General features: G+C 42.2%; 1 protein-coding gene across 2 annotated transcripts in view; it reads right to left on the bottom strand.

Annotated features, from left to right (window-relative positions):
- Positions 1 to 15,098, bottom strand: part of LOC139222512 (protein phosphatase 3 catalytic subunit alpha) — a 61,598-nt gene extending 46,500 nt beyond the window's left edge. For both annotated transcript variants that reach the window (XM_070854288.1, XM_070854289.1), the window contains exon 1: positions 14,848 to 15,098. In XM_070854288.1, the coding sequence (XP_070710389.1) occupies positions 14,848 to 14,908 (61 nt within the window). In that variant the 5' untranslated portion in view covers positions 14,909 to 15,098. The remainder of the gene's footprint in view (positions 1 to 14,847) is intronic.
- Positions 15,099 to 15,749: the final 651 nt, after the last annotated feature.

The following is a 15,749-nucleotide window of genomic DNA, read 5'->3' as shown; positions in this document are numbered from 1 at the left end:
ACTTTCACCTGCCATTGAAAAATAATAAGCACAGAGGCAAAAATCCAATATCCTCATATTGCCTCTGTAAATCATAACTCTAAATTGTCATTCATAAATCAAAGTAAAGTAAGTCAGGCTACCCATAAGGTTTGAGCTATAATGTGTCTGGTCTTTGACACGATGATGGCTTCAGGGCTACAATTTCAACATTTTCTTCATATGGTATGCAGAAAGGTCAGGCAGCTAAGGAGGGATTGGTGGGCGTGTTTGGATTCCGATCTGGACAAAAACCTGGCCCTGCACGTGCACAGAACCACCTTTGTGTGAGTCCTTCACCACTCTCCATCATGCTGTCAACTGGCGCTTGAATTGGGAAGGACTGACGACACTGGTCTATCGAGAACATATGTCCCCACTAACCCTGGAGAGCGCCGCCAGTGCGCAGGCAGCCACTTCACAAAGCGTTCTTGTTGGTAGCTTGTTCTTTGAGTGTGTAGTGACATGTAGACGGGTGGCTGGACATGATACAGATCCGCTGTGTGCAGTTCAGCTAGGGTTGCACTTGTTGTCACAAAACCAGAAGTCTGACTTCAAAAGCTTTGCTACTAAGTTAAACATGTGAAACTCAATACTATAATGATACCGTGACAGAGAAGTAAAAATATATTGCAGGGTGCTGCCACAATTAAACTGGACAGCTTTGCAGCAACATTTGCAGAAGTACTTTAAAATGTTAGTTGGTCATAAAATCGTCAACTCTGTGAGCAAATTACTTCAACATTTTGCACCTGGGATTTGTTTTTTTTTGTTAGTTGTTTCTTCTGTATGTTTTTATCTATTTCACTCCCTGCTACAGTCACATGTTAATAGAAACAGTGTGGCTCTTTCCTTTCCAGCCCTTTTAAATATTTCAGTAAACACATGTAAAACCTCTAGAGAAAACACTGAAAAGGAATTTCACTTGGAGAACACATTTGCTGCAAGTATCAAAACGAATTATGTCTTGTTCATGGAGTGTAACACTGAATCTCTAGGATGTCATCAACATACATCCTTTAAACATTATGAATATTTGGATAGCTGACTAGGAAATCATATACACTCCTATCCTAACCCAAGCTGTACTACCACATCTCAATCACACATTAGAAACATAGACGGATGATAATCACATGACTTCTGACACAATTAACTTCAACTCAGACTAATCAAACACGATACAATATGGTATGTAAATCAATAGAAAAATGTTGTTACGTTCCAGAAACTCCAACTCACTTCAGTGTTTTCTGTACTCATTCACAGCTTGCCTCTGAGATAATATGCCTCAACAGGCGTGATCGCACCTCCCAAGGAGGGCTCGTTGGCAGCAGTGATGTTGGCATTTCTAGAATGCAATTACTAGACGCATACAGAGGGGATGAAGCCAGTCTATATTTGCATCCACACTTGGTAAACGGAGCATACAAGACTTGAGGCTGACCCAAATAAAACACTGCCTGAACTGTAGATAACATTCCTCATCATTAATTAACCCCCCTCCCTCCTCCTTTCCCCCTTACCTCTCTCAGCTGTGAAGATTACCTGCCTGACTTGAAAGTGAATACCGCCTTGCCACTATCACAGTGATCTGTGGACTGGGGCAAACCCTCCTAACCATACAAGAATAGCCCCATCACATATGTGAAATGGCATTCCTCCATGCTGTGTCAAAAGGACATGGGAGGGTCAGAAATAGCAACCAAAATTTAATGTGCGTTATAAATAAATACATAAATAAAGTACTAAAGGATTTGGACCCAGGTATGATAAGACACATTTAATGTTGCAACAAGCATCTTTCTGGCATCAAGTGCTTGTGTCCAAGAGATCCATGGTTTTCATTTCTGGCAGACTGACTGTGGTTTTTCTGAGGACAGGTGGTGAGGCAATGGGATGGCGCAGCCAGCCACCTCCTCCCTCCTCTTGCCAAGACAACAGGGCCCCTAAGAGTCCCCTTCCTTTGCCATTGCTTCCTTTTCCCCCTTGCCCACGCCCACCTCTCAAGCCCATCTCTGTATCTAGGCCATGACTGCACGGGTGTGGTGGGTTCTCCTGCCAGCAGGGGTACCTGACTGCCAAGAAAGAAAAGAAAAGAAAAGAAAAGGCAAAAAAATGGCACTGGGCTGGAATAGGAGGGAGGGCAACAAAGGAATTACTTCTCTAAAGACCAAAGGAATTCTGAGTCAGCAAGGGATATAACTCCTCACCAACCACACATACACACACACACACTCCTTGTCTTGCCATTCCCAGCCCCCTGGAGCAGCTCTATATATCAGGAGAAGCTGTGACGGAGCCCCTGAAGAAGCTGCTATTATGCAACCCTTCTGGGCTAAAAGTGACTGTAAAGTAAATCATCCTTCTCTGCCGCCAGCCTGACCTCCATATTGCAGAGAAAGCACTTTCAAAATTCACTAGGAGAGTATTATGCTGAAGGCGCCATCTGTGCAGGCTTTACTAGCAGCCGTGAGATTAAAGGCAGTTAAAGCATCACATTCAAAAGCCATCTCTGCAGTCAGCGTCCAATCAAGGATAAGAAGTGTTAGTAAGGGCCATGGCCTATGTAAAACTCTTGGTGCTGCGGGGTAGTACGGGTCAAGCAGTTGTGGACTGACCCTGATCCCTTTGGGGCAAACAAGCCTTCTACAAAGGTCATGTGTCCTTGAGGATCAGGTCAGTAAGTAAATTTGAGACTCAGAAAGGGACACTTGACAGCTTGACTGCCTGAAGGGAGTCTCCTCTCCCAGACTCTCCTCTGCTGTGGTCAAAGGGCTCCTGTATTGCCTTCACTGTACATTTCCAAACCATATCCTGTGGCTCAGCTTTTCTAAAGTCTTCATCACTGTAAACTTTCCCAGTCTTTCCCAACTGGTACTATGTTCCCCTGCAGAGCTATCCTCAGCCCCAGTTTGTGCCTCTCATTTATTGCCATAGCATTACTGTTGCAGAGCTAAGCATCCATTTTTCAGGAAAATAAATATCTGTTGATGTTTGAAAAACCCAGAGGGTCACTGAACAACACTTTTCTCCAACACCACTCTTCTGAAGGTATTTCCAGGATCCGCAGACTCTTCTAACCATCTGGATGAAAATTTTTCCATCTGCTGTACAATAAAAACATTCAACCAATTTCTCCAGTGGTGCCTTCTTTTATATTGATGATACATTGTATTATTTTATCTTGTAATAACACAAATATTTTTCTTGTGTTGTATAAAACGGGCAAGGATATGTCATTTCTGGCTGAAAGTCAAAGGGTTACCATCCTCGTTAGGAATAAGTGGCAGAGAAATGGGTTAAAACTCTTTTTATAGTGCAGCGGACAGAATATTTTTCCATCCAGATACGCTGAAGATCTCAAAAGAATGACGGCTATATGTTTTTCAAAAAAATGGATGCGGACGCTGCATAAAAAGGTACAGTAATTGTAACGCTGACAAGTCGTATTGAACGACTTTAAGTCACAATTTCAGTTTAACAACCATTTTCTATACTATACGCATACACACACACAAATCACAGCAGTTTCCTAATTCTACTTTATATACTTTCATCAAAAGATATAAGCTTGATAACGACATCCCATGCAGTGCTGCAGCCTAATACTGTGGACCTGCATAGCTCTGTACTGTATACACCATCTGTTAGGCTGCCCTCTTCACTGCTGGCTACAAAACAGACAGTACTCAACAAATGTTTAGCGCAGATTATAACTATTGTCTGCCCTGGTTACTGTCATGAAGATTTTGAGATTGGGATAAAAAAAAAAAAAAGCATGAATTTGGTCTGGTGTAGGGGGGAAATTTATTTCACTCTGCCAATTGCTGCTGAAGTGCTGGCTTAAAATCACTTGGAGATACCCTATCTGCCGGCCGACCGGCTGATTCACTACCTCGATTTGGCCGTCCCCAAGGCTCACCACATTCCTCCAGGGGGGATCAGATTACGTTCTATACAGGGAGACGGGCCCGAAGCATTCTGGGTGTTTTGATCTTACAACATGGGTTTGACACAGCTGCATGAGCAAGTGAGTGTGCAAAAGGGAATAAAAAGAAATGCTGAATGAATGGCAGATGGAAGCATTGTAGTCATGGTTGAAAGCAGGGATGGCAGAACCACAGCTAAAACTAAACAGAGGAAGAATACAACCAATATGTTGTTGGAGGGTGGCTGGAATACATGACATAGAGACAGAGCATAGTTGAGCCAGTGAAGAAGAAAATAATCGGCCTCACACAGTATGTCTCACATTTTTACGACAGAAAAAAAAGACAGAGCTCCCTGAAGTAGCTGTCGAGCCTCGGTAAAAACAGCTGTCAAAGACAGTGTAGTCTTTAGTCTTCTTGAGACTGTTTGTCATGGACACGGACATACACAAACTTGTGGTCACAGCAGTAACCGTGTGCCAGTGAGCGTCAGTCATCCACGTTGCCAGTTTCTATGGGGGATGGGCCACTATTAAAAGCTTGCATGATATAGCAAAGCAACAAGCAAGCTGCCAACATGACAGTTAGCATGGGAGTGTGTGTATGTGTGTGTGTGTGTGTGTAGGACAGGGCTGTGACAACGGCAGTAATTACCAACAATGGTCCCACTTCTTGGCCTGAGGAGTTCACACACAATCAAGATTAGCTTGTCGAAACAACATGTCTCCCACAGTTTCATTACTCAGTTTTCAGTAGGTTTAAGACAAGCAAGAATTAAATCAGAGGAAAAGGAGGCTTCTACTACTTGTTTGATGCATGTATGAACATGGACAATGATGACAACCAACTAGTGCATCAGCCACAGTCTAGTGAAAAAAAAGGATCTATGTATGCAATCAATAAAGCAAAATGCAACCGCTCATAAGCGGCAGGCCCACTTGACAGCAAAAAGATACAGTAGAGTCCAAGAGCCGTCCTTCTACTCCTAATGGTCCGATAGGGAGCGGGATGGCATTAAAGTTCAAATGATTGGCCATCGTAATGTATGGCTCCCCGGTGGTGTTTGGACAGGCACAAAATCAATCGGAGCCCTGGGACACACTAACCTCTTCACAATCTGGCTAACAGAGGCACACCGTGAGCTCAGACTGATGAGATATCAGTTTGCACTATGCTTGGCCTGGCAACTGCGGAGGCCAACGCGGAGTTGACTTTACTTCCAGAGGGTTGTGACTGTCTGCTCTGCCTTGTGTTGCTGGCAAGCAACAGTCTTTTGTGGACAAATGTGGAAAATTACATTTTTAACCAAGATAAACTGTCTTTGCAATTACTAGCAGAAATTTCATAGAGAAAATTCAGTGCTAAGGGGCAGTGATGAAATTTCATTTGGTGGTTCTTTTGGAGTTGTTCCTGAGGCCTGATTCCACAGACAAAACAGCAAGGGCATGGTAACAAATACAGGCCACCTCTACAGTATGTCTCCCCCCTACCTCCCCACACCAACACACACACACACACACACCTCAGTCACGACTCTGGCTCTGGCCAGCCTCTGCAGAGTGTGTTTTGAGTGAGTGGGCCAGCCAGCGGTCCTCCTCCCTCTCCTCTCCACGTGGGCGGGAGTGACGGAGAGGCCTGCCATCATCAGCTCTAGGGCAAACTTAACCCATGTTTGCCTGGTCGTCTCATGACACAGTTTTAGAGATCCATGAGGCAGAAGACTTGCAAGTACAAAATGAAGTTTAATATAAGTCCTTTTTTTTTTCAATAAATAATGAATATGTGAGGAAGGGCTATCATGTCTTGTCACAGAAATACCAATGTCACAAAACAACTGGCTGTTACATCAATTGTGGAACAAGCTGACATCCAATGAAATATTTTTTTCCTAAGGTACACTTAGATAAGCACACACTAAATCCACCACCACGTGGAATAAGATGGTTCGTTTTCAGCCAGGTGGTCTATAATTAACATGTGTAAATAAACCTTGGGGCCTCGACTCACCTCCAGCTGTATTTGTATAGCTGGAGTTTCTCTCTCGTCCAGACACTAGGTACTTTAGCTAACTAGCTAACGACACCTGAAAGAAAGGAACCCCCTCCTCCCGGGGTTGTCTTTTCGTGCAGCAGGATCAACAATGACTGAACAGAGGAAAAACAATGTTGCATATAATGTGCTTATTTGCCCATCTCAAATTAGGGCCTTCCTCAATTAAACTAATTTTCTGTTCATTTGCTTAATGAAGCTGAGAAAAAAAAAACGTACAATTCCTTACAGGCTCAATGTGGAACCTGAGAACAACCTTTGCTTTGCACTGCAGAGAGTGAAAATGTAATTTTTTCCTTTTTCTAAACGCCCTAAATACAAAATCACATTACACAGCACAGCCAGATGAAAAAAGTAAAAGTTGCTCTTATTCTTGCCACCTCTGTTACTGGAGGCTTTAATAAAGTATATCCATAACATTTGATTAAATGTATTGATTGGTCTGTTAATTAAATGGAACTGTTTGTATACAGCATGATCTCTCAGCTTGTCTGATAAAATCTAGTCCAGCAGTAGATTAATTTCTCGATCCGCCGCTGAAATGAAGTGAGTGAATCAAAAGGTGAGGAAGGGGGTTAACCCTCCTCTCCATTCTTTCATAATGCAGCAAACAACTGGCAAGCCGGTACACATGACATTTACGAAGTCCCACACAAACTTCGCTTCAAAAGGTCTCCTGGGTTTATACTGAAAAGCTACCAGTGCTGAAAATGCCCTGAAATATGCCAAACTGCATTTGAAGGCCTGAAGCCCATCAGTGGCTGGAAGTCACCGGGCAATGTGTCTGAATGCATACCGCTGATGCCCCGCTGAGCCACTGGCCGATGCTGCTCTCTGTGCTTATGCTTCGGGCCAAACCAAACCCACGGCAAAATATACCTGCAGTGAAACTGCAGCGCTGCAACCTGAAGACAGCTGTGAATTCTGTGAGAAATCCTGTTCTGCCTTGTCAAACAGCCTGGGAAAATATCTTCAGCGATGACGCACTAGTCCACGTTTGGGGTGTGCCGACGTAAAACGGCACAATAAGGTCGTTATGACAAACTCCCTTATAGCTAAGGTTTGACTTTATCTGTCAAGCCATGCTGTCGGATTAAGCGCACGGGTTGTGTATTGCCTGCGTTTCTTGTATGTTCCCTGCCGCGCATGCCCGCACACTGGAAATGAATAAAATCTGCATATTCATCAGTTCTTCAGAGGAACAGGTCGCATTTGCATCAGCTTCAATGTGTGTGTGAGTGTGGGTGTCAACAAGTAGCGATGCCTACATGATAGCAAAGAAGAGGCAATCTCAACAAGACAGTTACCATGAGATACTGCGCAGCCTTGCCATGTCACCCCCCCAATCCATAGAGTCGATGAGCCAACACAAGAGTTACAACATCCCTCCCCTGAGGTGACTTTTCTCTGCTTACTAATCTACCATTTACAGGCAGCCCGCAGATGGCTTTACTCATTTTACCCATATTTAAATACAAACAACCGCCTGGCACATTACAGGAGCGTGTCTATGTTTGCATCTGTCACACAGAAGCATGCAGGGGCTTGTCCCAGTCCACAAAGACAAGTCTCCCATTTACTATACAGGTCTGTTTTCACCACAAGGAGCCTCCTCCTTCTAACAGAGACAAGTGCTGCAGGAAAACAAAGGCCAAAAAACCATATGTGTGTTCAAACAGAAGAGGTTTGCCCCAGTTAAAAATGTTACAGTGGAGATCTTTTATTCTGAGCCACGGAACATAATTCAGTGTTGTTGAAGCAGTTTCTCATTTAGTGTGCGGTTGGAGGTGGATGTGTGTGTGCATACCTGTGGGCTAGGGTTAAATAAATATTCAGGCAATTCAAAATATAAACAAACGGCAATTATTTGGCTAATGATAAAGCTAGCGGTGTAAGGATTCATCCATTACACTGATGTATTGATTCTAAATCAAGCAGATTTAACTGCATCAATCTGCTGAGAGAAAAATAATGAATCGTGCTGGCTTCAACGATGCATGTGCGACCAAGAGATCCCTAAAATTAATGGGATGGAAAAGTTAGATGAAATTCACTCTGTAAATTTCGAAAACAAATGAAAGGCTCCCAGAACACTAAGTGTATGCAACCACCTGTAGAGGACGCACAGAGGCCTGCAGCTGCAGCTACTATGCTGACCAGACACTTCAAACATCACTACAAGCGCCAAAGCCATTACACCTAATGCAAAGTTTATTTGCATGGATTTATGCCCTTAGATTGTAACCACAAAATGCTAGATTCACTGAAACAATAGACTATCTGATGTAGTAGTCTGTCGAAAAATCTGTCCACATACGCACTTGCTCATCCACAGCACTTCTCAGCCACTTTCATTTGCTTTTCACTCCCCAACCTGCCCACTCCCACACACACTCCCTCTCCTGACAAGCATTATTAAGTTGAAACTGGTACTGTCACCACCACTACTAGCATTAGTATGCCCACATTATTATTACTGCTGAGATGGATATGTGAGGTAAACACTGAAATGAAAAATGTTTTATTTAATGTTTTATTATTATTATTATTTATTTTTACTATTAACACAATACAAAAAAGCCCATACTTTTAGACATGTTTTACAGTAGCCTTTCAGCTTAAGTCATAAGTGTTTTGCAAACAAATAAATTGCCATCTAGTTGAAACTAAATGTATTTTTCTGAGTGTTTTAAATATAATTGTGCCGTCTTCTTCTGAGCCTCCTTGCAGAAAAATCACAGCCTCACTTGTTTTACGGTATGTTTGTTGGCGATGTCAGCCAAAATTTACAGTACCAAATCATACAGTATTTTACAAAATTAAATTACACACACACACACACACACACACACAAATCGCTCCTGAATCAAATCATCATCCACTGAGTTGTTAATTGAATTGAGTCTCTGTTAAGCCTGTGATGATTCACAGCCCTTGACAAAGCATTTGCTCTCAATTTTTGCTAAACAGCATTTGGCAACAGTCCCATGACAGATGGTTTTCTATATCTGGATTCTTAAGAAAATCCGCTTTGTCAATTAACTAAAAGTGCCCCATGTTGTAGCTAATGTGCAAACCCCCTACCCCTTCAAAATTTCATTTCTTCGCTGCTTGTCCATGCTCTGCTGTTTAAGAGGGGCTTCTGGTGAGAGAGCAGATTTACTATTCTACTAGCTTCTAACATAACCCACCAACCCCGTTGCTCCCAGTTCACTGGGTTAGCCTCTCCTCCCCCACGCTCACTGTACTGGCTGCCCAATATGTAGTTACATGTGTTGTAGACACTGTATTGATTGATTTGTAACTGTGCTGCGACCAGCTTCAGAGAGGGATCTGATGACACACGACTCCTGTCTCTGTTCCAAATGGCTTTTGTTATCCACTGTAGCTCACAAAAGGACCCTGTGTTGGTGTCTGCCAGCCATGAAATGGGAAGTACTGAGGGTTTGTTTATGCCGAGGAAGATTTTTAACCAAAAACAATAGTGCAACATTATGATCTATGACTAACTGATGCGCAATGTGAATACAGGCAATAAAGGGTCGAATTTTTCTGTTTCTTTCCTCTGCAAAATGGTACTTTGGTGGGTGAAGAGGAAAAAGTGGCGCATGTAGGCCACCTTAAGAAGAACCACACTAGTATGAAGCCACAATAAAGCTTCATCCATCAACATATAAGCTACAAAACTGTACTGCTCCAAATGTATCAACAGTGTGAGTTCAAAGGTTTTCAAATACCCAAACTGTACTCATAGGCTTAGCAACAATCTAAAAATGCCGAGATAGGTAAACACTTTCTCTCCCCCTATTGCTTTATCAAGACCCAACATCAATTTGTTCACATGAATTAGCAAGAGCAGCAGCTAATGCATGGAGTCAGATTACAACCTCTGAGCAGAGCCGCCTTTATCCCCCTATATGGAGCTTAATCTGTCCAAATCCGCCGCTTTGCTCTGCCCTAAATCCACAACAGAGCCTAATTCCTCTTTAATCTAATGAGCGGTAAAGGTGCACTCACTCAGGTTCAGAATACCACAGAGTGTGTATCTGAGTATCACATCACAACAAAGGCAGTGCAGCTCTTCCTTACTATGACATGATGCAATACAATGCTATCGAAACCTGTAGAAAACCTTACTCTTAAGTTACAGCGGACTAGGTGAGCAGCTACATGACATGCTGTGATCTCTTGTTTGGTTATCCTCTTGTCACTTACAGTTTCTCTTGTTGGCGACATTTCCAGGTCGAGCTGTTTGAGTGGACTGCTGTCAAAAGATGCTGAGAAGGAGCAGCACCAAGACTTCTTCACATGCCGAGGAGACATGGCAGTGAACAGGGAGGGGGGCATCTCTTAAGACTTCTAAAACTAACCTGGTAATTCAGACAGGTCTAAAAACACACAGGGAGCAGTAGCCTCGCACACCGGACCTTAAATTTGCAAGCTTGATGTCCGTCTTGCTCGTTTGTGAGGTTGAAGTAGAAAGAAAGCAAACACTGAAAATCAATTGAGGCCAGCAAACATTGCAGAGTGGTTTAGATAATGGCATATGGCACAATTAATAATAATTATGATCATGATTTTTCATTCAGCAAATAATTCAGCTTGATTGGACGTGATATTGGCAGTCTGCTATTTAAGCACCTGCTCTTGTGCAGCAGATCAAGCACTCCCCGTTCACAGGTCAACTCTCTGACCAATCACAGCCGCTGATTAACCACTTTGGCTGCTGGCAAGATTATTTTCACACTTTCACCTGTGGTGTGACAGGATATGTGTTATGGACAGCATGCAGCTGTATTTAACAGCATGCCATGGTGGCATGATGATATTTAACAGCAGAATCAGTATTTTGAAATGCTGCAACTAATGGTTTTTTAATTATCAATTAATCTGCAGCTTAATTATTCATTTATTTGTTCATTAAGATATCAGTTTCCAATCACATACAACAAAGAAAGGCGCCTACACCATTTAGAAGCTAAAGCACAGGAATGTTTCTCATAAAAATGTAACAATCCAATTATCTCTGTTAAGTTCTGTCATAACAGCTCAACAACTATGTACTAGTAAAATAATAAGAAATCATTCCCAAAGTTGAATTAATAACTGGGATATTCATATTGGCCAAAACAACAACCTTCATTATTCATGCTAGAGTAAAGTAAGTTAACAAATGTGGAACATCTACAACCACCCAAGGATATTGAAATCCTAAATGCATAAAGGTGGTTAGACATCATATAATGTTCTTTATCTCTGTCCCAGAAAGGAGCAAATGCATGTTATTCTTTGCTCTTGATTAAAGCCGACTATACAGCAGAGGTTGTTAAAAATAAAAAGGTGAGAAAGTTAGGTTAACCCTCTGTTGCATTCTTTCATTGTGCAGCAACAACTGCCAAGCTGGTACATTTGCTATAAGTCCCACATATACTTCGCCTCAAGGGTCTCAAAATGCCCTATGGATGCCAAAAACATACTAATGATGTGGTTACTGACCATTTGAGTTGCCCAGGATTAGTAACACCAAGGCTATTGACTATTTCCACTGAAATTTTAACTTTACAAATGAACAGACTGGCACAGGATTAAAATCCCAAACAGACTCAGAAGTTATTACAAACTTAACTTTCCCATAGTAATCGTATTTCCATGCAAATAAAGCTAATGACAAAGGTTATGCATGCTAATGAGGAAATATTACTGACAATTATAACACCCGGAGGAATATTCCTGACAAATGCGGATTTCATGTCTCAGTATTACACTGTGTCTGAGGCTGATAAGACAGAAACACTACGATGGCACACATTATGAACAGGTAGGTGATCACATGTAAGGCAAGGATCAAGTATGTGGCATTACTTAATGTTCTGTTCTATAAATGACTCGGCTATCCAGCTGGGATCAGTGGCTGGCATTGCGCCGCTGTCACCACCACCAGCTCTCCGACCCACGCATGTCTGAGCATGGGGGCCTCTCCTCAAAAGTCAAATGTCAGATGTTATCCATCCCCACTCGTAGAGAAGGACCCAGCACAACATCGGGGGCTCGGAGGCCCTGCTTCTTAGTCTGTGACGGAAAAATACCATTACGGAACTCGTTTTGCTTTGGAGCGTGGTGGTTGTCATGATTGCACCATGACGACCATATTACTAAGTGTTTATTCATTTTATATCTAACTGAGGGAAGGGCTAGTTAAAAACTGTGGAGCACATTCAATCATAGGAACAGTTTAGCAATATACTCAAAAGACTAAAGGAGCTGTATACTGAAACTGGTGATTTATAATGTGTAAAGGCTCATTTGAGCAGAGAAAATGTTGATAAATTGATAAGTCGATCAGCAGAAAATTAATCAGCTGCTATTTTGATAACTGATTTATTATTTGAGGATTTAAGTCTAAAAGAAAAAGTGCAGTAAATTCATTGGCTTCAGGTTCTCTAGTGGGAATATTTGCTTTTTGTTCTCAATCATTGTTGTCAATATCTTTGGGTTTAGGGTTAGGTCTAATGGAATAAAGGTTAAATCAACAGGTTGATCAATCATGAAAATAGTCATTAGTAGCAGCAATATGGCTAATAAAGAATCACAACCACAAAACCTGACAAAATAATGAGGATTATCATCTGAGTCACAACATAATCCCTAAATGCTGTTTAGGTAGGCCTTTAAAAAGGAGCGCAAAACGGCTGCAGCAAGTCCACAGAAACCGTCAATATCGAACAACCGACGAACGTACAAGTGATGGAGTTCATTAAATGTAATGGTTACATGCTGGAAATCACTCATATATTCCAGTTTATTTCTGTCAGGGATAAAAACATGACGACAATGACGCAACTTCTCCTGCCTCAGCTGATTAAACTCTTATGAGTAATTACTATGCGGCAGTGGCGCTCAGCAGCATTATGATAATGCGCTTTGAAAACAGGTGGATGCAAAGCACTTACGATAAGTTGGACTGACACCTTGTCGCAGAGCAAACTAGGCAGCTGAAAACAAATTACTTCACACCTATAGCCTGCAGTTATTTTGGAGAGGTGCTTTGTACACAGCCAGCGTCTGTGTTGTCATAATACCGATGCATTACCAAAACACTCACTTCTTGAAACTTGATGAATGAATAATGAGCTAAATTACTTTGTTGATCTCCACATTGGGTTTAAAAGTGAGCCCCAGAAACTGGGCTCTCAGATTCCCTGACAGCCTCTCTAATGACTAATCAATACATTTTAACCTGATTAAGGCCACTGCAGACCTTCACTAAGCAGAGGAGGGAGGTACTGAAAATACAGTATTGAGACGTTGTGCAACACGACAGCATCTCCTCTGTGTGACGATGGGAAAAGTAGCTTCAGATTCACATAACAAGACTAGCCAAGTCTCCCGGTGATATTGTTAAATCTCTTCAAAACCCATATCCATTTTTCATTACCCTTCAAGTTGGTGGAGACTGTAGGGGGATGATCTCTTGAAATATTCATTACAAAAGCACCCAAGACATGGTGTGACTCTCTTTTAAACACTCAGCCCCGTTTTCTGAGCAAAACGTAGCCATAACACAACTGGTTAGCTCCGTATTTGCTACAGAAAGGAAATTGTTGCAGTTATATTTTTGCTCAAAATTTTTCCATTTCAAATGGCACAAGCTAAGCCTAAGAAAGCACCAAAGCGGAGCTATATTTACAACAGACTCAGACTTGCCTATAATATAGTGTATAGTGAATGATTCCAGTCATGGTCTTTTGAGCACTGTAGCATTGCCATTTCTCCTCTCTCAACAAAAATGTTAAAGTTTAATGGTCAACGATGATTTCATCATTTCAAACCGTTGAACCTCAGCAAATGAGCCTGAATAAAATTACTCAACCATTCCCTCCAGTGCTTGTGCACACTGTGATCGCTGCACAAGCCTGTTGTGATGTACTGGAGCTGGAGAGCATAATGGTCGCAACTAGTATTGGATCGAAACCAGCCAGCACAAACAAACACATTCTGTCATCTCGCTTCTGAGGAAAGGCTTCGACTTCAGCTTCCAACATGAGAACAGTTCACTTAGAATGACTTCCAGTGCTCAGATTGTGAGGCAGAAATAGGCTTAAATACTGCAACTCAAGTGGAGTACTGCCTTCAAGTCAACATAAGATGTCAACTAACAAGAAACTGGGCAGGCTACTTTGCTCCCACTCCTTGTTCAAGTGGTAGGTCGACTCGATTATGATCTTTATTGCATTCTTATGGTAGACTGCAAAGGTGGAATGTCAGACCTGTAAACACAGGAGGCAGGAAGAGCCACCCCATAGGGCATTGAAGACTACAAGCACACTGTGAACACCCCCAAATGTGAGATTACAAAACACAGGCGACATCAAGTAGTATTATGCAATGGTGAAAAAAAAAAAAAAAAGGAGCCTTGGTAAAAACTATGCTTGGTGATGCATGCAAAATGAGGGGAAATCGCCCTTGGGTTGAATGCAATGGTTGTGCAATATCTGCATGCACACTGTAAGGCTGTGCACTGTGTATATGAACCAAAGGATCATGCATCTGTCACACTGCTGCCTGCATTCGCTGCTAATGAAAACAGCGTCTACAAAAGCAGCTGTACCACAGATCAAATGTGACACATTTCTAGAAGAATTCTTGCTGTGGTCTACACACTGGAGTTACCCTCACTTCCTAGTTTACTGCTGCTGTCATAGCTCGGCTAACACCCTTCTTCCTCCATAGCCTGCGAACAATTTTCGACTACATTTGCTGCTACGACCGTGAATCCTTCAAGTCTGCTTCAGCTGCTCGGAGCGGTGGGAGCGTCTCGTTTCTGTGCGGCATGAAAAATAACACTTACATTTCACCACCCTGTCCGTCGTAGATAACTTCGGCTCATCATTCGGCTTGTTTTCGGACATTTCCAGTGTGATATAATATTGAGATATAGCAGAAATGAGAGTGAAAACGGTCCCTGCGTTGCTCTTGCCGAACAACTCTTGAGTCTGTCCGAGAAAAGAGACCGCAGTGATCTCACTCGGTCCTATCAGCGGCCAAAAATACTTGCAACAGGGTTACAATTTCACTGCTGGTGCTGTAGGAGCTGCTCTGTCTGATTTACTGTTACTCTGTATCAAGTTGGCTGAACGCAGTGTGCAGTCAAACCTGCTGACCTGCAGGACCCGCCCCCACGCTCACACCGACTCTTCCTATTGGCGGAGAGCGGCGGGCTGCCTCTCTGCCCGGACATTCACTTTTACCAAAGGGCTGCTGCTGTGTCAATCTGCCTGCTGTGAATAACTGCTATGAATAACTTATAATGAACTTATGATGCATTTGTCACCGGGTATGCATAAAGGAACCAATAGAAAAAAAACAACATTTTACCCAATATTTGGTCACAAATGCACGCCAATAATAATCTTATATTTTGACCAAAACTGATGATGACCTGGGAAATACATACACAGTATGAAAGCCTATTAAAAAAACAAAAAAAACAAGAAAAAGTGAATACACACTAACCTACGTTTTTTTTAATGTACCAGATAGTTTAAGCCAGCTGGCTCATTTTCGATTGCACGTCTTCGGTGAGACAATGACAGCAAGACGTGTGTCGCCTTGATTTACTAAATTAAGCTTATGACATGATAAGTCAGAAATTATGAGCAAGGAAATTTATGAGAATTATGAGAGAAAAAGCTGACATTTTGAGAGGTTAAGTAAAAAAAAAATGATGTGACAGAGAATAAAAATTATGAG

This window comes from Pempheris klunzingeri, chromosome 23 (genome assembly GCF_042242105.1).
Source record: "Pempheris klunzingeri isolate RE-2024b chromosome 23, fPemKlu1.hap1, whole genome shotgun sequence".
In the NCBI taxonomy this organism is placed as follows: Eukaryota; Metazoa; Chordata; class Actinopteri; order Acropomatiformes; family Pempheridae; genus Pempheris; species Pempheris klunzingeri.
This window is presented reverse-complemented; position numbering and strand designations above follow the sequence as displayed.